General features: G+C 38.5%; 1 protein-coding gene across 1 annotated transcript; it reads left to right on the forward strand.

The window, feature by feature from the left end:
- The first annotated feature begins 461 nt into the window (after positions 1 to 461).
- Positions 462 to 13,477, forward strand: MGP2 (MALE GAMETOPHYTE DEFECTIVE 2). The gene is made up of 11 exons (XM_087700420.1): positions 462 to 678; positions 772 to 845; positions 1,196 to 1,282; positions 1,372 to 1,449; positions 1,537 to 1,628; positions 1,721 to 1,922; positions 2,007 to 2,097; positions 4,905 to 4,963; positions 11,495 to 11,643; positions 12,176 to 12,257; positions 12,520 to 13,477. Exons 1-11 carry the CDS (start codon positions 570 to 572, stop codon positions 12,910 to 12,912), a joined length of 1,416 nt encoding a protein of 471 aa, XP_087556546.1. The 5' UTR covers positions 462 to 569; the 3' UTR covers positions 12,913 to 13,477.
- Positions 13,478 to 21,778: the final 8,301 nt, after the last annotated feature.

Genomic DNA, 21,778 nt, shown 5'->3' on the forward strand with positions numbered 1-21,778 from the left:
GCTTAGTCAGGTACGCTTATCACATCACTTTCGAGCTAAGGCAGTTACTATTGCTATACATTTGAAAAATAGATACCCTATTTATTTATTTATGTATTGGATGAAAGCGTGAATTGGATTGAAAAGCACAAGTAGTAGTATGTAAAGTTTATCAGCGGAGGGATAGACCCTCAATTCTTTTATACAAAAAGGTCATAGCTTAACTTACGCAAAAAGGGTCCAAACTTGACCTGGGCATCTACTCTGGGAGTTGGATCAATTTGGGTTGTATCCTCAACCCAGATATGGTTCCACGTGGTCTTCTTGTGGAGCCTGCCACCCTTTTTATGAATCCATCCTAATATACATATATATCTAGTTCCCATTTAAAAAAAAAATTCCTCAAGATAAAGCAAATTGTAAAAGATTAATAATTATGCCACGTGTCTCAGTTAACAAGGAGTACTCATTTGAAAGCTGTGGCCACCGGTAGAGAGTGTGTAGAAAGCTGGGAGAGGGAGTGTGAAGAAAGCAATGGCCTCCTGGGCTGAATAGAACTGATCTGAAGCTCCATCTTTCGTCAGGAAGCTATGAAGTCGAGAAGCTTCCGGCCCCTCTACACGCGCTCCCTGGTTCTCACTTCTTGGGCACTCCTCTTTGCACTAGTCATATTCGCTGCCCAATGGCTGGCTTTTCCAGGTACTCCTATCTATCTCCCTCAGTTTTTCCCTCTTGTGGTATTTAATCAAGTCCAGCAGATATGATTTCAAGTTTCCATTCATGATCTCGCAGGCTCTACCAAATCGGAGCCATCCATAGATCACGATACCTTGAATGGGTTCCAAGACCAAGTAAAACAATGTGTGGTGAGTACTCACAATCGATGCTTCAAATTCTAATATATACGTAGGATCAGTGTAAGAAAAAAATTTCTGTCTTAATGCATTGGCCCAATGGAGCCTCAAAGGCTTGCCTGCAGGGGCAACAACCTCTTCTAACATTTGGCAGGTGTTCTCTTACACTGAGTGGGAATTCAATCAAAGTAGTGTAAAATTTCAATTGAAATCATCCAAGATGTCTCTCTATTAGCTTTTGTTGATTAGATTGCTTGCCAGGCCACTTTAAGCGTTTCAAAAGTCTCATCATAAACGGATCTGCTCATAGTGCATGACACTATCTACTCAACATGACATGCTTTGATCTTTCGTTTCTTCAGGACGTGAATGGATTAGGCCTGACTGCTTATTCAGTCAATCATTGTGAAATAATCCTCGAGTATCCTGAGGGTACAAATAGCTCCTGGGTGAGAAAGTTGTTCCTGCTAATGTCTGCTAATACATTTCATCAAATTTGGGCAGTGCATGCGTTATAATGGCACGTTTATTAATGCAGTTCAACCAGCAGTTCAAAACTTATGAGCCGTTGGAGTATCGCTTTGACATATGCGAGTCATTGCTTCTTTGGGAGCAGGTTGGATCCTGAATTTCATGCTACAGGCTGCTGTCAGAGGCAGCAGGTTTGCAACTTGACTAACATGCGATTTCTGTTATATGATAGTATCGTAATGTCACAACCATATTATCAAGAGAGTACCTCGATGCTCGCCCAGATGGGTGGCTACAATATGCTGCTCAGAGGATTGCTCAACTGTACGTTTTCATTCTTCATATTCTGCCATTTTGACGTATATGTTCTTGAAGACTTATTATGGTCAGGGATCTTACATGTCACAGCTTCTCAGGGGGTCAGACAAGTGTTATAACATATCAAAATGTGAAGAAGAACTACAGCTTATTCTGCCTTCAAAACCACCTTTTTGGCCCCGTCAATTTGCAACTTGTGCTGTGGTGGGCAATTCAGGGGACTTATTGAAGACAGAGTTTGGCAAAGAAATTGATGATCATGATATTGTTATTCGAGATAATGAAGCTCCTGTCAATACGGTATCTCCTATCAAACTTTTGTAGCTTTGCAGCAATATGATCAATATCCATACAGAATAACTATAAAAGTGTCATGTCTTACAGAAATATGCCAAGCATGTTGGTCTGAAGAGGGACATTCGTATTGTGGCCAGGGGAGTTGCAAGAAATATGAAAGAAGTTGTACGTGGAGCCGGTATGCTGTGATTTCCTTGTGTAGTTTACAGTCAGCTTGTTATATGCACTTTCATGTTGCTAGTGGTAGTTCTTTTAACTTTGTAGGGTGTTATATAAGATTTTAGTAATTTGTACCTGTCCTTGTGGGTATCATCCTTTTTCTAATGAGAGCGAGGCCTCAAAGCAGAAGGCCATAGTAAGCATACAGGGGTGTCAGGATCACTTGAAAAGGTGGTCTAGGCTGTGTGAAGCACAAGGGACACTCAAAGAGGTGATTAATGCTGTGCAGTATTGAAGGTAGAATAATCGAAGATGCCACAAACTGTAGGGTAGGGATTAGAGTGTGTCATCAATCATAAGGATCTTTAATGCAAGTGGCCAACTAGCAGTCGAAGGTAGGGTTACCAGACTTTGAGATAAAGTTAAATATGGATGCTGATGACAAGGTAAATCTGTGTTTGGATGGTGGCAACAGTCTGAGCAGCGCAATATGTGGTTGGGCAGAAAAGCCTGCGTTTTCGTGGCTGGTAGCAATGTGGAGTTGCACCAGGTGGCTGTGGCAGCAATAGTAGTAGTAAATACTGTGCTTTCTGCAGCAGACAGAGGAGGCATAGGCTGGAACAGCAGTGCTGCAGTTTGGAGGAGTCATGACAGCAGGAGAATGCTGCATGTTGCTGTATCTGATGACATGGAAACTGAAACGGAAATGTGAATAATTATGACTCCAAGTAGCACCTGGAAACTTTACCTCTAGCCTTCCATGTGCCAATATCTCACGAGGGAATCCATGGTCATGATGTGCTTCTATAGGGCATTAGTTATAGACATAGAGATTCAACTATTTCCACTTTCTATGATTAGGGTGCGAGTATTAGTGACATTGACTTGATGCTTCTTCTTTAGATGTTTATTTGATTGGGAGTTGTGACTCAAAGCTAGAGTCTTGGAGTATTTTCGATGGTGCATACAGGTGCTCAAGCATCTTCTTTCAGCATCACATTGTCATTGTTGTATGTACTATGGTGGTATTGGTTTCTAGCAGATCATTGCTATTGTATGGAATATGGTGATGGTTTTTATGGGCTTGTTGTTCCCCACCATTGTGTATTTTATTGTAATGACTGCCTCTGATCTGAGAGAGGATGTTAGTGGTGTACATTCATGGGTATTAAGCTCCTTATTGGGGTTTGTATTGCGTGCCTACATCATCATTGCTCTACCTCTCCTTGAGCCTCAGCTGTGATCTTGTAGTATTCTAGCCCTTATTGCCATGACTTGGAGGGTTGACCCTTGCTGCTTGGGTTCCTGCAGCTACCTGGTGGGTCCTTACTGTTGCCGCCTTGCCCTTGGAGGTCTTCTACTTGCTGTCTCTTTGATCTCCATGAGCTCAAGTCAACCTGCTCATGTCTAGATCAATTGGTTCTAGTTTCAATAACAACAATCAGTCAATATATTTCCAAATAAATCAAAATTGAGTGTGCCACTAAAAGAGATTCTTTACCATTAGATAGAGTCTATATTTCTTTTGAATGACTTTCAATGTGCTAGTGCATCTTGAAGAAACATAAGAAGAGACTAATTGATGCTAGATTGCTGTTAGATGTTGATTATATAGGTATCAATTCCAATGAATTCGTGTCTAAATACATGAACTCTTGTGCTTTTCTAAGCACTCCTGTGAGAATCGAGATAGGATAAGCTTCATTGTCAAGAGGGGAACAGTCCACTGTTGATTGCTCCAACTGCTGCCAATTGCATCCATGACATCATATTCAACATCTTCTTCACCTATTGGCCCTCAGTTGCTGCATTTCATTACCTTCAGCTCTATTCTATTGCAATCAACGTCATTCATGGTAGTCTTCTTGCAATCAGGATTTGTACATGGAGGACGGCACTCTTGACACTCTCCCTCAGCCTACTCCCACGAGAGTGAGTGGTTATTGGATAGCTCCACTCCTTGAGCACCCACATTCATACCTTCATTTGTTTCATTTCAGAAATTTTTGCATTTTGCATTCTTATTTAAGTTCATTGTGTTCTCTTCTTGTTCTTATACTCTTGTGCTTCCTTTGCAAACCCTAGTGTATCTTCACAGAGGTTGCATGCCTTAATTTGAGCACATTTCACTTACAATCTCTCAAATCTCTGATTTGGCTTTGTAGGGTGGAATGCATCTTGTTGACATGTTACAAGTGGATTTTCCAAAGTGTGCTTTTTTAATTGGATGGGGAGTTTTTTATTGGCACTTGTATGTATGGTTGAGCATAGTAAAGCGCAATCTATCTCTATTTATATACACCTATAAATATTAAACAATTTTCTAATAGAAACCATGAATTGCTTACGAAATGTTAAAATGAACATTCATGTGTAGGTGTCTCGTGTAACATGCATGCTTGATTATGTTAACTTAATGATCGAAGTACTCGTGTATTTGTTTCTACAAGAGCTTGATGTTGTTTGTACTTTGTTTTGTAGCAGATGAAGGTTTCATAACTGGAAACTTGTCTCTATTGATATGAATTGAGAAATGTATCGAATTATTTTCTATTTGGAACCATGGATGTCTTATGGAAGGTTAAAATGAATATACAATGTGTATGGGTCTCATGCAATACACTTGTTGATGATTCAATTATGTTAACTTCATGAGCAAAATGCTTGTGGATTGGTTTGTGCAAGAACCTGTTTTTGTTCATAATTTTGTGTATGGGTCTCATGTAATACACTTGTTGATAATTCAATTATGTTAACTTCATGAGCAAAATGCTTGTGGATTGGTTTGGGCAAGAACCTGATTTTGTTCATAATTTTGTTTTGTAGCGGATGAAGTTTTGATAATCAAAAGCTTGATCCATAGAGATTTCAATACTATGATCAAGGTAATGGTTTCTTTCAAAAGCAATACGATTGGTAAGAAACAAAAGAGTTACTCTATATTGTTTAAGGATGATGGGCCTAGCCCTAAAAAATGCAAGATAGAATTGGGAAAATTAACTTTGTAGTTTGGCTTGAAGAAGTAAAGTTTCATTTTTATTTTAAAAGGTTTCAAGTTTGATCAATCAAAAACACTTTCTACGAGAATTTTTTTTTGACATGATTTGTAAATTGTTGAAATTGTCATTATATGAAGCTTACATTTGCATTTTGCAAAAGGTGATTAATATACACGGGTTGATATGTCTTGTGCTGTTTTTTTGGGGCCATATTATGTGTCAAGATGTTGGATGCGTGACTAATATAGTTTTAGTAAATCCTACTCACAGCTATAGTTGGATGGAAATGTGTTTTCTTATATAGAAAATGTGCGAGATGTTTCCATATGGATACATCCTTCTTATCTACCAAGGCAAAGGGGAAATAATCCAACAACTTTTAGGAACATGAGCAACTAACTAGGAATTGCTTGGTAGTGTTAGCTAGGATTTAGGAAGCAAATTTGAAAATTGCATTTCAAGTTCAAACTTTGGCTGTAGAGTCTAATTTACTATCTAGACTCTAGAAGCTACTACTTATTTGCTGGACATTTCAAGTGGCTGAGTCATTGACACTTCCACTTGTTTTTGTGTTTGAACTTCCAATCATAATGTTTTAAATTTTTCCTTGATTATTCTTTCTTGAAGTTATCACTCATGGCGTTTTTTAGATTGGTAATTATAATTGCTGTATTATGTGAAATTTGACATTGTTCAGAGCCTTATATAGTGGAAATTGGTCGTAAGTTGTGTAGGTAAGGGATGGACATAGTTATTTGTTAGCCTATTCAATGTGTCTTGGTCATATGCCCATCAATTTTTGCTATATAGCAAGGAACCATTATTGAGATGATTGCAAAAATTTGAGATGTAGGAAACTTTCTTTGTCGAGATGTTTCTGGCTACTATGATTGCAACACATACTAGAAATATCTTTTGCAAGGGCAATTAAGATAATTGTCTACTAAAGAAATATTGTGCATAACCTTAGCCTAATTACAGACCATAGAATGGGGTGTAGGGCACAGATACGTATTGGAGCATTGCTTGAGAGGAGGGAAAGTCCAGAACTTGAGAGCTCTCAATTATGAGAGAGAGAGAGAGAGAGAGAGAGAGAGAGAGATGGTTTTCTCTCTTCGGAGACATCTGATAGAGAGAGAGATGGAATGAAGTTTGTATATTGGAAGTCACAAGCCTGGCCTTTCCATTTGAGATTGAAAATAGCTCAAACAATGATGGTACCAACGGTTTCATGTTACTTACCATTGCTACCTTGCTCAAAGTCTTATCTAGGGGAAATCATTCAGCCCATCCGGTTCTTGCTTTGGAAGAAGGATCCTGCACGAATGGGCATATCTTGGATCTTTGGCACCATAATTGCACTCTGAAAAGAATGGGAGGTGGGCCTGTTTTGGGCTTGGAGATGCATTTGATTGCTCTTTGTTGGTTACTGTTCTAGGCTGTGTGGAGCTGGCAGCCCTAGTCTTTGATTGCCAAGGTTTTACTTGAAGATTAAGGTATCAAGCATGGGAACACTAGCATTCTACTTCGTGGTGGCACATGGTTAATGCTAAACAGCCTGGTTGTCTTAAATCTTCCATGCTTTGAATCATTTGGTCCACCTCTGGATCACGAGCCAGTAAACTCCTTAAGAGCTGAATTGCTGGCTATTTTGAAACTTCTTTCATGGGAATGCAAACTGGAACAGAGGCTGATATTGAATAGACTGGCATGCCTGGGACTAATCATCATTGCTTATGCTCTTCTGCCTGCAAGCTTTGATCTTGTGTCTTTTAGATTAGTTTGGCCCTTCTTTCATGTTCCTCGAGGGTATCATCATTCATGGGACTCTATTTCAACCTCCTTGCGTGCCATGCAACCTTTTCCCCCTTTGGACCAAGATACCTTTGGCAAGATTGGATGATTAATGGTTGGTTGTGTTTGGGCTGTGTGAATTAGATATACCACTTGCTTATACAAGATAAAGATTAGCTTGCCCAGAAGGGCGACGACACTTGGCCTCCATAAAGGTAAAGCTTGGTGGAAATTTGTGGTGATGATAGGGTGGCTCAACAAAATGCCATTCAAAAACAAGGTCTTTATTTGGCAAATGCTGATTGGTTCTCTTTCTCTTACCTTTGTGCTCTCCAAATGTGATATTTTAATGGCAAGGACTTCTTTTATATGACATTTGTGGAAGCTTCTCGTTGTCGGTTTCTTTCTTGTCTAGTGGCGAGGAAAGTTTAGTCGCTATTGTCTACCATTTGGTCTCAATTGGTAGGGCCATCAATGCTTCCAAAGGATTGGGTCTTTAGACATCCTAAGTTCTCAAATCCTTTGCAGCCCGATGTCAAAGTGCTCTTTCACTTTTTATGCTTTTGGGGTTGTTGGCACATATGTATTATGGACTATGCGGAATGCCTTCATTTTCGATTCTTCTTTAGGACTGTGGAGTTGTATAGTCCGTTTGAGAGGCCTTATTCATTGGCAACTTGACATGATTGAGTTGGAACTTGGTAGATATTCTCCCTCAATAGGACTTACTTTCTTGGCACACTATAGTTTCTTCGCCTCTCCTATTGGTCATATAGACCCTTTGTACCTTTGGTCATATTGTATCTTTGTACTCTTGGTCATTTTGTCCTTTTGAGATTATATTTTGGTAATTAGTACAACTACCTTTACAAGAAAAAAAAAAAGAGATGAAATGAAAGGATGATAGCATGCAGTGTGGATGTCTTGGCCTTTGCCCAGAGAGAGAGAGAGAGAGAGAGAGAGAGAGAGAGAGAGAGAGCAGCCGGAAATTTGGACTATACTTGGTGATGCACATGAAATCTTCAAACTCCTCACCTATCATGAAGCTAGGAAAAGGAGAAGAAAGTGAAGGTGAAGGTGAAGTGTCATCTTCCTCGTCGAGTCCATAATGCCTCCTAAAGTCTCTAGTGATGGAGAAGCTTGAAAACACATAGTGGGATTCCAAGGAGTTTGAGACATTGTGAATTGGTTATGTGTCGTCCGTGTATGTTGCACAAAACCAAGCCTCCACAATACAATTGGATACTCTTTAAAAGAGCATTGGCTTTGATACCATGTGAAGATATGCTAGGGCTTGCGAAGAGAAAACACAAGATGTGCGGGCCATGGCCATGACTAAAACACAATAACTTGGATAGTAACCCTATAAACACAAACCCTAAATGCCAAATTGACAACTCAAACTCAAAAATGCAAAGCACAAACACAAACAGAGAGAGAAGGGGAGCTCTAAAGTGACTGAGTCAATGCAGTAAATGAATGTAACATTGTACAGAATGCTAAAGAGAAGAGCAATGAATGATGTCAGAGGTTGATGTTTGTCGGAGATGGATCGTGAGTGCCGAAATCCGCCAGTTGGAGCGTAGGACAGGGACATGCAACAAAACGTAGCCTGTAGGAGTGTGTCGAAGTTGATGGAGACCTCTAGACCAGTGGCGGCAGCAAGGTGACTAGGGCAGCAGCAAAATGCAGTAGTTCTGGCACTTGACTGATCAGGACCACAGCTGGAAATGTCTGAACAAGGGCTGAAGACTGTCGTGGAGTCTGTCCAAAGCAAGAGGAGTGAAGAACAGCCTGTTGCATGGCAGCTAGGGCAGTAAACATAGGGCAGACTGTTGCAATGTTGACATCGACTGTGCCTGATCCGCATAAGCAAACACAGCAGTAGGAACCTCCAGAACAGCAGGGCGATGGATGGAAACCTGAAAAAAGAATCAATCTCTTGTTCTGCTGCATTGGGAGCATGCTTGAAACCATACAAGGCCTTTAGCAAGGGATGTGATCTTCTCAACCTGCAATAAGAAATCCCTCTTGTTGCTCCACATAGATCTCTTTGTGAGCCTTACCATTTAGGAAGGCACGCTTAAGATTCATCTATGCGGTGGGAGCAAATCATAATTGTTAGGTACAACAGGTCCAATGTGGTATGGTACAATAAAATACGGTACTAAATGGTACCTTAAGATTTTATAAGGTTGGTACAATATTGTTGTGAAACAAAAAAGTTAACTTCATTATTTTGAACTACAAAAGACATGTTTAAAGCCAAAATAGCAATGCCATTAGAGTACATAAGCTGAATACATGAGGCTAACAAGCCAAAACTTGTGTGGCATATGCCGCATGTGTAACATGTATTACGACTTACAATAAAATAGATGGGAGTGGATACATCATACATCATACATTGATGGTCATACAAATGGGACAGTTACTTGGTACTAAAAAAGGGCAGTTTTCATATCAAAATGGATGAGGGAAAAAAGGGGCAGGTTTTTCATACTAAATCCTATAGATATGGACAGTACTGTACCATATGGATTGTATTGTATGGACCACTCCATACCATCTAGGGATGCAACTATGGGGCAAATGTCTTCTCATAATCAATTTGAACATACCAATTGACTCCAGCTGGGCCTTGTACCTGTCCTATCCTAGTGACTCATCCTTTATGGCTTGTGTCTAGTAGTAGATGAGATACAACTTCCTTTGGCACTCTTCCTACTATTGTATACATTGAGTTTCCTTATTTTGTCACTCTATCCCTCTTCCCCCAATGTGGACAACAACTAATTAAATGATTTTGCTGCCTTTACCACAACTTGGGTAGCATCCCATCCCCCTTCCTATCCTTTTCCCTTCCCCCTCAAGCTTCCTTTTAACAAAGTGCTACTGGGCATCTTCCATTATCTTTTGTTATGGATCCTAGATTGCATACTCTAGTCTCTTGTTTGATTGCTAAAGAACAGTAAGACATCTTGACGATCATGAAACTTCTCTTCTTTTCTAGTGCTGGATGGTGACATACTATAGACTTGGACACTTGTGATAAGGTTCATCCTCGAGAGTGATGATGGCGTTCTTTCTTCCATCTTTTTCCGAGGAAGGAAAGTTCGATTAATGAATCCCATTGGGACAACGTGTTTTGAGGATAGTACAAACAATAATCCGGTAAGAGACTTTTAGAACAAAAATAATAAAATGTACAACAAGGCAAGAGTCTATTGCAAGGCTCGAGTGAATAGCCAATAAGCCTTCAGGAGGTCTATATTGCAAAGCCATGTTTGGTTGACAATGAAAGAAAGTGCCAGAATCCCAAGTCTTGATAAAAGCATCCCACTTCATCCTCATAGTCTCTGAAACACCATGTATCCTCTGCCCTCTCCCTCTCAGAGAATATGGACAATCTCTGTCCAATACTTGGAGAGAGTCTATGTCCAACAGATCTATAGCATGGCTACATCTGGTTGTCCAAATATACCACACAATGATGCTAACTGTGAGCTTCTGCTTGTGGCAATGCCCTTGAGTCCAAACTGAAAAATCTGGCATGGCAATCCTCCTTAATAGCTGACCCAAAGTATGACTCCCTTGTGTATCCTTATGTTGTGGGCTGGGCCTTTGTCTGTGATTGATGCAACTATCCCCAATGTCACAATCATAGACTTTGCTGAGCAGTGTAACAATATTCTAACGGCTCTCCTCCATACCTTCTGGGCCCTAGGGCAGTCCCATATACGTTTCCATGCCTCTTCCGCTCCTCGCATCTGACACATGTGACTGGATCTGGTTTTTGTTATGTAGAGGGCATGCAGCTAAATTGGGAGGCCAATTGGGAGTGCAAGGCTTACTGGAAATTTGAATTCAATGCTCTCTTTTGACATTTTTGTGAGTTCCAACGTTAACTGAGTGCAAAAGATTGGGCCGAGTGTCACTGTAGGAAAAGCATCAATCTGTTTGAATGTGATAGATTTTTTTGATGAATTGTGGGGTGAAGTTAGGTTTCTTTGGATCTGTTTCCATGTGCCAGCTGAAGGTCCATTGGATTTCTTCCAGAAGCTTCATTGAACAGGCCACATGCTGTTGTAAGGGAGGATTAATACTTTTAGTTTAAAAATTGAAAACTAGCATGCCTGCAGGGTCAATGAGTTTTCAGAGTCTTCTGTCAACAAATACATGTGGCTAGAATGTTGGATTTTTCCACCAAATCTTCAATGTCTGGAAAAGGTTTTCTCATGCAGCCTTAAAAAATTTGAACAAACTGAGTGGGAATTACAGTCAGGTAGAAACAGGCCCTTCTTGATACCAGTCTTCTTCTAGCTTCTGATGAAATTTTATGTGACCATGTTACTGACAAATTTTCTTCTGAATACCACGTTAAAGCACTCTGAACGTATTGTGCTTCCTGGATGGTGTGATTGCTAAATATCAGGATAGAAACAGATCTGTGTTCAGGATTACCATATTACTTTGGAAGACAGTCTTCTATTCTTTCATTACACGCTGCATGCTTATTTAACCTTGTTAGTCTTCTATGCTTTCATTACATGCTGCATGCTTATTTAACCTTGTTCTTGTCCCTTGGAAAATTTATCTGAAAATCTAAGTATATTTGAACAGGAGCTTCCTAATCCAGTTTACCTTTTTCAAGGAGTGGTTTTCCGTCGTGGTGCCAAAGGTACAGGAGTGAAGTCCATAGAACTGGCTTTGTCTATGTGTGACCAAGTGGATATGTACGGCTTCACGGTTGACCCAGGATACACAGAATGGTTTCTCTCTCTCTCTCTCTCTCTCTCTCTCTCTCTCTCTCTCTGTGTGTGTCTGTCTCTCTGTGTGAAAAGATAATTGTATTAATTACTGGAAATGTAAAATACAAGAGTCACAAGTGAACACACACACACACACACACACTCTCTCTCTGTGTGTGTGTGTGTGTGTGTGTGTGTGTGTCTGTCTGTCTGTCTGTGTGAAAAGATAATTGTAATGTAAAATACAAGAGTCACAAGTGAACACACACACACACACACTCTCTCTCTCTCTCTCTCTCTCTCTCTCTCTCTTTCTGGCCATGTGTGCGTGCCCGTACTGGCAAGTTGTATCATCATAGTGTCTTTCTTTTCCATAGAGCCATCCATCCAAGTTATAGTGTCCTTTACCAATTATTTGATTAGGATATGGTTGCTGTGCTGGCTGTTACTCAGATTTCTTTATGACCTTTCAAGTGTTTCAGAACAGTTTCATCATGCTCATTTTAACAAGAATATATTAATCACTGATGCTGTATCTATTGCCATTTGACAGGACACGCTACTTCTCAACTCCCCGTAAGGGACATAATCCATTACAGGGCCGAGCATATTACCAGCTCCTTGAGTGCCTTGGAGTGAGTATAAATTGCTTTTAGTTCTCGGAAGTCAGGATCTTCATGTCATTGTTTTTAAATTCGATTGTGAAGAAATTGACTCTTGTTCAAGGAAGAAGCATATCTAAAACATTGCCAACAGCAATCGAGAGCTATATTAATATTATGCAAGAGGTTTGGAAACTATGTAGTATGCATGTATGTGTCATGAGAAGTCACAGGTTTTATCATTTTTCCAATCCTCAAGATATGTGAAACAATATTGATAACATCAGAACTGCAGGTTATTCGCATTCACTCACCAATGCGAGAAAAGAGAAAGCAGAATTGGGATGTTGTACCCAATAGACAAATGATCCATCATGCTGTTGATGCCGCTTTTAGATTGCGAAGGAGACCCTTTGAGCATGCTGATAGTGTTGGACCATTCAAGGCATGCAAGGTTTGGGCCAGGGCAAGGTCTGAGGAAGGTCCACTCTCAGGCTCACATGACATCAGTGATGTTCGTAAGCACTCTAATTATAGTAGATGGGAGTTGTTGGATCTTAATACATTGCGGCCAGAAGCACGTGACCATCGTAAAGCTCTGAAAGGTGTCAATCTGTATAAATTGGATGGCAATAAGCTGGATGACCTAGTTTGCATCAAGCCACGAAGTGCAATACAACAGAGCTGAGTGGGTTCTTATGTGTGCTTGTGATCTTGAGTAAATTGCTTGCACTGTGTCCCAATGGTTGGGGTTGCTGACCAGGAAGAGAATACTTTTGGGTGGACGTTGACAGCGCAAATTGAAGTGGCCAAGGTTCTGCTTAACCTAAGCCTTCTCATTATCAACTGGAGGTGATAGAGCAAGCTCTTGAAGGGAGAGATGGCATCGAACCCCCCGCCCCCCCCCGCCCCCCTTACGTTTGACCATCAAAATGCTCTTATTTGGAAGATCTGTAACATGAATTTGAAGGGTGCAGCGTGCACGTACTTGATGCCACTGTCTATCTGGACATCTTTGGCTTTATCATGCATTGTGAGCAATCAAACTTTAACATCCATCAGCATCAGCATCTTATGAGCAATTTTATCTTGGTTCAAATGCCACATTAAGGCCATTTTAACACCTATCTCTTTTTATATGGCAGTCTTTGATGAAACATACACTTAACTTCGCTAGTCTATGAGTGGCTTCCCCAAGCTGATCATTCTTTCAAGGTTATTAGCTCCCTCCTTACCATCATCCATGCGATACCCTTGCTCTTTGAAAACTTGGCTTTTATCGAGTGGTGGGGCCCACAACACCAAAAATTAGGATGCCGAACAATGGCTTGCTTAAATCCAAGTTCTCACATAACTCTTAACCAAATACGAAAATTTGGTCACATTTTGATGGGCTCTCAATTTTGAAAGTCAAAGCGAGTAGTTTAGTTAACATGATGAAAAAATATTTTAGACTTTTATATATTTCCTTTGTTTAGTTAGATCACCTTGAAATTATGCATTACATTTGTTTGCCTCAATTTGTGTTTAATCTTTAGTCTTTTTTTGCTTATCATGCATTTGTAAAGAAGCCGATTTCCATATGAAATAATTAATCTGAAAATACAAAGAAATAGATTAAATTGCCAAGAAACAATAACTAAGGTGGTTAGGCTAAATAATATTACCATTAATGGTTGAGAATCAAGTGATCAGAGGCTACAATATGGTATGTATTTAAAGCTATGGTGGTTAAGAGTATGTACTCTTAAATGGTGGGAGATTGAGACCTTAAACATGAAATGTTGTAATATGGTAAAAAGATCTTTAGCTAGTTACAACTTAGCCTTTTAAACTTAACCCTAGTAGGCTAAATATTGGCTAAGGCATTAAGGCATTTTTACTCTATTATAAGCCATCCTGATCTAGAAGAGCTTTGTTCTCAGAGTTAAATTTGGGACAAGGCACAAGGATGATTACAAGGATAGTTTGAAACAGATGAAGTCATGTTGAAATAGAAGTCCATGATGAAAAAGAGCAAATAAGTTAATGAAGAAAGACCATGTAAGCAAAACAAATTGTTATAGGTTGTCCAAAAATGAAGATAAAGTAATTAACTTCAGTACAACAATTTATTATTACAAGTTGGTTATTGTTCAATGAATGAACTATCCTCTTGAAGAAACCCTTTCACTTTATAAGACACCCCACAAGAAATCGACTCCTTAAAACCTTCTCTTGCTTACCAATAATATTTTCAGGTTTATAAATGCTCAAATCATCTTCATCAAGGGGAGGCAGTTCTTCAAGAACTTGGATTTCAGGGTTAACGTACTTCTTGAGCTGAGATACATGAAAGACATTGTGCATGTGTGTAGTTGAAGGTAAATCAAGTTGATAGGTAAGACTTCCAACTCGCTTAATTATTTGGTATGGGCCATAATACCTATATGCCCTCCCTTAAGAGAAGCATTGCAAGATTTTGGAACCTTCAAGAAAACCCATTCACCTTTATTAAACTCCACATGTCTTTTTTTCTCATTCGCATAGGTCTTCATTGTCTCTTGATCTTTTCCAATGTTATCCTTGCATTGCTTCATAAGAGTCTCTATCTTCTCTAACTCTTCATGAGCATTAGGATTCACATCATCATGAAGAATCATAAGTACTACCCAAATCAAATGGAAACCTATCCATGGGATCATAGAATCTTTCATTAGTGGCATTCTCTTCTTCATGAATTTCTTCGACCATTGGGTAAGCATTAACATGCAATAGATTTTCCTCATGTTTCTTTTCTTCTTCAACTTCGACATCTTGAGTGATTACTATATTGATTTTTGAATTCTTGGCTTTGCACTTCAACTTATGGTCTTGTGACCAGTTCTCCTCACATTTGAAATATACTTCTTTGGTATGCATTTCTCTAAGCTTGTCATGAGGAAGGAAGTTGTTGTTAGAACTGTTTTGGGACAGCTTAGGAGGATTTTCAGCTCTTGAAAAATTGCCTCTTGTCTCAGTCACATTTCTGAAAATGTACCCATGTTTTTGTACATAATATTCACCCTATTTAGAGGCATAAACAGTAGGGAAAATTGGGACTTTCCTGTTACCCCTGTTTACTTGCTTTAACGTGTCTCTTGATTGGCTGAAAACTTGCCCATATTTTGTAGGTTCATTGAAAAAATTATTGCTCACATTCCTTTGTTGGAAATTTCATGCATCTCTCTTTTACTTCAAGGAATATCTTTCAACCAATTGTATGGCCTCATGTAAAGTTTTTGGTTGTTGAGCTCCCATCTCCAATGATAGGGCAAAGTCAAGACCAAAAATGTATTTATTTAACTTAGCAAAATGTTGGAGTAGTCTCTAACGAGCGTTCCTCTTTGAGCACATGCATACCATCTTCTTTGAAGCCTATCTTTTTTCAAAGGGGAAACAAAAATATCAATCATTGCTTACTTGAACTTCTCCTAAGTGAGAAATTTTTGCCCAATCTTGTGTATGTAACACCACCAAGTATGGGCCCAACCTTCAAAATGAAGAGCCATAAAATAAATCTTGGCTTCTTTACTTCGAGGATATAGGGTGAAGTACAATTGAAGCTTATTAATCCATTCCTCCCACTCCAAAGGTGAAGCGTTATCCCCTTTGAAATTAGTGACATTGATATTTTCCTTATACTCCTTTTTATTGTAAGATGGCTGTCCATAAGAATGTTGCTTCCATGAATCTTTGTTCCAAGAGTTTTGTCTAAAGGTAGGTAGTGCAAAACTATGAGATGAGGGTTGACTGTTTGAAACATGCTCTTTTTTTGAGAGATCATGGGCTGATATTCTCCCATCATTTCTCTCACCTTCATGAACTTGATTGTCAATTGCATTTCCTTTTTGCACATTAGAGGGCTGATGGTAAAAAGACTTGTAGAAGGGGTCGCATCTATGATAATCATCATCCCATTGATTGATATCTTGTTCCCCTTCATGTCTAAGACTATCCTTTGGGATGCTAAACGGAGGCCTTGTGGTATGAATACCATGGACTTGTGAAGGGTGATGATTACCCCTTACTCTTGATGGTTCTCCTCTTTCAAAAGTATGCATAGCTAGCTGAGAATTTTTTTTGTTTGGATGAGAAAATTTGCCAATAAGAGGGGTTGCATATGGGTCTTTAATAGTTTGAGATTGTTCACTTTGTGGCTTGCTACCAATTTCTTTGATGGCTAAAATGAGTTCTTGAAATAGTGGTGTGCAAATCGGATGTTGTATGTGCGTGTAGTGAGCGTCGGAAGGTCCCCAAGAACAAAGGAACTCTACATAAAATTCATAAAAGCAAGAAGAGAGTTTGCACAACATGAGGCAAAAAGACAAATTGGGTACAATCTCCTCCCTGCCTTGTGTAAGCGCTCCACAAGACATGTATTTATAATTTTATTAATCTCCAAGCTTAAAAATAGCCCAATTTTACAATTAGCATGCTTTGGCTTTTGTGTTTACTTTTGTCCAAATAAAGAATAAAGCGGTTGGACGTTCCAAAAGTCGAGATGTGTCTAAATACAATGTCCAATAATGAAATATTTAAACTGAGCTCTTATGCACATAAAAAATAATAAATGTTTGTCAAGCGCTTCAATAAATAAGCGTGCCTAAATAAATATTAGCACCACACATTTAATGATAAGGCGCATGCCCATAAAAAATGATAATTTCTTCTAGGTAATCTAAATACACGCTATCGCCTAGTGCTTTCCAACGCCATTGCTGCCAGCTCTACACATCAACTGAAGCATTCATAATCGTTAGAAAATAATAAAATTAAACTGACAAAAGTGAATACCTAGCAGTCTTTAGCTACAAAATAAATAAATAAGTTGAAAATTTATCATCCTAACCTTAATTTAATATGAATGTACTCTAAACTCATAAACATCCATTAATTTAAATATGTATTTTGCGGAATTACCCGCTGTGGAATCACCCACGTGCACATTAAATTAATTTGATGCCCGAAAAGAATAGGTGTCCTCGTCAACTTCTCGCATAAGGAATCCTCCTTGTGTACGAGCCCCGGCAAATAAATATAGTTTTACAGCATCCATCGAAAACCTCACGGAATCCACCATGGCATAAGAAAACTCACGGAATCCATCGTGGTCTCACAGAATCCACTGTGGAATATGCCTCCTGGCATCATACCCCCGGGGTGGGATAGCAATTGTCCTCAATTGTTATCAGCTCAATGTGAAGCGAGCAGTGAGGGGTAAGCACTTAGGTCACGGGCGTGCATCCATTGGGCCTCTTCAATAGGATGATTTTTAAATTTAACCAAATATCGAGAATATCTATGGCCAATTCTAGTGATCATAAAGTCTGTATCTAAAATAGTTTCAGGTTCAAGGATTTCAGTTTCTTCTTCTAACAAAGAAGGGTTTTCATAGACAGGGTGAACAAGTAATTGGCCTCTAAAAGGTCGTAGTAAACTGATATGAACGTATTATGGATTTTCCAATGTGGAGGTAGTTCTAATTTAAATGCATTGTCATTGATTTTGTGAATTATTTTGAAAGGTCCATAAAATCTAGGGGCTAACTTAACAACAAGGCATTTCTCAATACTTTGCAATATTCTCTTTTCAATGCGTAACCAAACATAGTCATCAACTTTGAAACTCATGGCTTTTCTTTTCTTATTAGCTTATTTAGTGTATGATTGCTGGGCTTTCGCAATCATATTTTTAACTTCAACAAAAATAGTAGCATGCGTATTTATAATATTATCAACAGCTTTAACTTTGTTTGACAATGATGTAACAGGTGTAGGTAAGATTTCAAAAGGTGCTTTATGTGTAGCTGTGTGTGGTGTATTATTCTATGCAAATTGAAGTAAATGCAAGTGTCCCATGTTTGTGGTTTTGTAATTGTGTATGCACACTCTATGGCCTTGACATGGGGGACAATGAATTTCATGCAACACAAATGATCTAAATGGAACAGTGATACACAATTTTTTCTCATAAAACATAAATCCATCAGAAAAAGATAAACAATCAATTGGAATCCAATTATTAGCAACTAATTTATTCCAATCAGCTTGAAAACTGGGGTCTTGGTCATATGTATCTTTCATAGGGATAAGGGAATCAAAAGATATAACGGAAACATTATGGATACTTGGTCTTCTCCTCAATACATTGGCAAAAAAAATTTCTTTTTCGGGTTGATATTGGATAAGTGGATGAAAACTTTGAATGAAAGTAGCCCATTTGATATGACGGTCAGAAATTTGTGGCTAACTAAGAAGATGTTTGATACTTTGTTGGACAGATGCCATTAGATAGTGTTTCCATTGACGTAAGGCTTGTACTACAGCTAACAATTCCTTATCATAGGTGGAATACTTTAGTTCAGAGGGTTCAAGTTTGCAACTAGAATAGGCTATGGGATGTGAATCTTGCATAAGAACAACTTCTATTCATGATCCGCTAGCATCAACGACTACTAGAAAGAATGATCGATTAAAATCAGGTGATTGCAAAACATGTGTATGTGTTAAAGCATGTTTAAGTAAAACAAAAGACTTTAGTTGATTATCAAACCAATGATATACAACACCTTTCTTTAATAATTTTGTTAAAGGCAATGCAAGCAATGAAACATTTCTCACAAATTTTCTGCAAAAGCTAGCAAGGCCTAAAAAAGAATGCAACTCATGCACATTTTTAGGGATTGACCAATTCAAAATTGCTTCTAGGAAGCTCTTGATCATCTCAGCTTCGCTCTAATACCACTGGTGCGCAAATCGGATACTGTATGCGCGCATAGTGAGCGCCGTAAGGTCCCCAAGAACAAAGAACTCTACATAAGCTTCATAAAAGCAAGAAGAGAATTTGCATGACATGAGGCAAAAAGACAAATTGGGTACAATCTCCCCCCATGCCTTATATGAGCGCTCCACAAGGCATGTATTTATAAATTTGTTAATCTCCAAGCTAAAAAATAGCCAAATTTTACAATTAGCATGCTTTGGCTTTTGTGTTTGCTTTTGTCCAAATAAAGAATAAAGCAGTTGGGTGCCCCAAAAGTCGGGCTGTGTCCAAATACAATATCCAATAATGAAATATTTAAACCGAGTGTCTATGCATATACAAAATAATAAATGTTTGTCAAGTACTTCAATAAATAAGTACACCTAAATAAATATTAGCACCACGCCTTTAATGATAATGTGCACGCCTATAAAAAATGATAATTTAATATACGCTATTGCCCAGTGCTTCCCAATGCCATCCCGCCTGCTCTACACATCAATTGAAGCGTTCATAATTGTTAGAAAATAATAAAATTAAACCGACAAAAGTGAATACCTAGCAGTCTTCAGCTACAAAATAAATAAATAGGTTGGAACTTTGTCCTAACCTTAATTTAATACGAGTGTACTCTAAACTCATAAATGTCCATTAATTTAAATATGTATTTTGCGAAATCACATGCTGTGGAATCACTCACGTAAAAAATAAATTAAGTTGACACCCGAAAAAGATAGGCGTCCCTCAACTTCTCGCACAAGGAATCCTCCTTGTGTACGAGCCCTGGCAAATAAATATAGTTTTGTGGAATCCACCGCAAAACCTCACAGAATCCACTATGAAATAAAGAACCTCATGGAATCCACCGTGGAATATGCCTCCTGGCATCAAATAAAGATTGGTTGCTTTGCTGAAGAGATCAATGATACCCTTGTTTACTTGTGCCATCCCTTGCAACAAAACTTGATTCATATATATTAAGCCTTCATTCAAAGTCTTCAATTCTTTAGAAATGCCTTCATTCATATGTTCTAATTCTTTTGACAGTAATAGGTAATCATCCATTGCACGTACTTTATGTGTGTCGTCCCTTTCTTGGTGTGTGTTGTAAACAATTCCAATGCTTAGGTTCTCATCTATTTGCTCAAATTATTAGGTTCATTTATATAAGTTTGATCCTCTTGAAAGTTCCAGACACCCTCATTCAATGCTTTAGTAATAGGGTATTTCTTCTTATTCCTAGCCAATAAAAGACAGTGCTGTAGTAGTAGATAGTTTGTTAATAAATCCCTTGTTGTTTCGCTCAGAATATAGCACCAATCCCAATGCTTGGTTGGGCTTTTACCATGGCATGCAAGTTCCCATCGCCTATTAAACATGTTATCATTAGTATCATGTCACAATCTTCTATCTTCAAACAAGAAGAAGCCTTTTCTTTCCCATTGATAGGATGTTTTTCACATCTTGTGGTACTTACAAGGTACTTGTTCTTATGGGACTTCGTACAAAAGTTGGGTCACCCTTTTTGGTTCATCTAATTAAGATTAAGTGACATCAACTCACACATAGACCATTGGAATTTTCTCTCTTAAATTTGGTGCTATTTTTTGGAGCAAAAAGAAGCGACTATTGATTTCTTCATCATTTTTTTGTTCTTCTTACTTCACACTCTTTCTATGCCTCTTCATGCTTATCATTTCCTTCAATGTAAGTATTGATTCCTTCATCATTTTTTTGTTCTTCTTACCTCACACTCTTTCTATGCCTCTTCATGCTTATTGCTTTTGTAGTATGCACTCATAAATGCAGACATCCACTTTTCATGCAATGTACATAAGTTGATCTTTAGTTTTCACATTATTTGACACATCAAAAGAACTTCCTTTTTGAAGCCTTTTTCGAAAAGGTTTCTTTGCACATTCTTTAAGCACATGACATAAAAACAACCAAACAAATCTTTAAATACATTACTAAATTAAAACAAATTTTTATTATGTAATCTTCATTTGTAGTAGTGGCCCCTGACTGAATTACTTAGTGATTCATCAAGCTTATATTAATGTCTATAATTCTAGTCTTCTAAAATGTAGGTATTAGGCTCATGAGGGTTTCTACCTCCACTTTAAGCACTAAATGGAGATTGTTAGCCTACAATCCCATTGGCTTTCTACTCACTATAAGAGGGTTATCACACTTATGGGGCCTTAATTACCACTTCGACATCAAACAATTATACTAGGATCTATTGGGGTCTACAATGGCATGGTGATTGACATTCCTTGAGCACTTAGGTCCAACTCTACTTCTTCTCCTTGAAAGTGATTTTGAGCCTCCTTGATCCAATATTTACTTTGTTCATGGTATTTTGGATTAAGATACTCTCTCACCTTTGTGTTTCAAAAAATTTCAAGCTCATAGAAGTAAAGTATCACTTTATTTGTCAAGTGCTTGAGGACAAGTGCATTGGGCTTGTTAAAGTTCATATATTGATGATAACCCTGAAGACTTTCTCACTAAGAGTCTGCCCTTTGAAAGTTTGTACATTGTAGAGAGTTGATGGGAATTGGGTGAGGGTATCTCACATGTATTTACCTCACATGTTCTTCTATTCTTTTGTCTCCCTCAAAGACACATTGGCCTTTAAGTGTGAGGTTGTTCGGGTAAAGGCTAGTTTGGTCAACCCCCACCTTACTCACAAACCCAACTATACATATACATACTCATTCATTATTATTTCATAATTCTTTGTGTGATAAGGCAATAAGGCGATG

Source organism: Lygodium microphyllum, chromosome 19 (genome assembly GCF_053477565.2).
Source record: "Lygodium microphyllum isolate KBCC chromosome 19, Lygodium_microphyllum_v1.1.10, whole genome shotgun sequence".
Classification (NCBI taxonomy): Eukaryota; Viridiplantae; Streptophyta; class Polypodiopsida; order Schizaeales; family Lygodiaceae; genus Lygodium; species Lygodium microphyllum.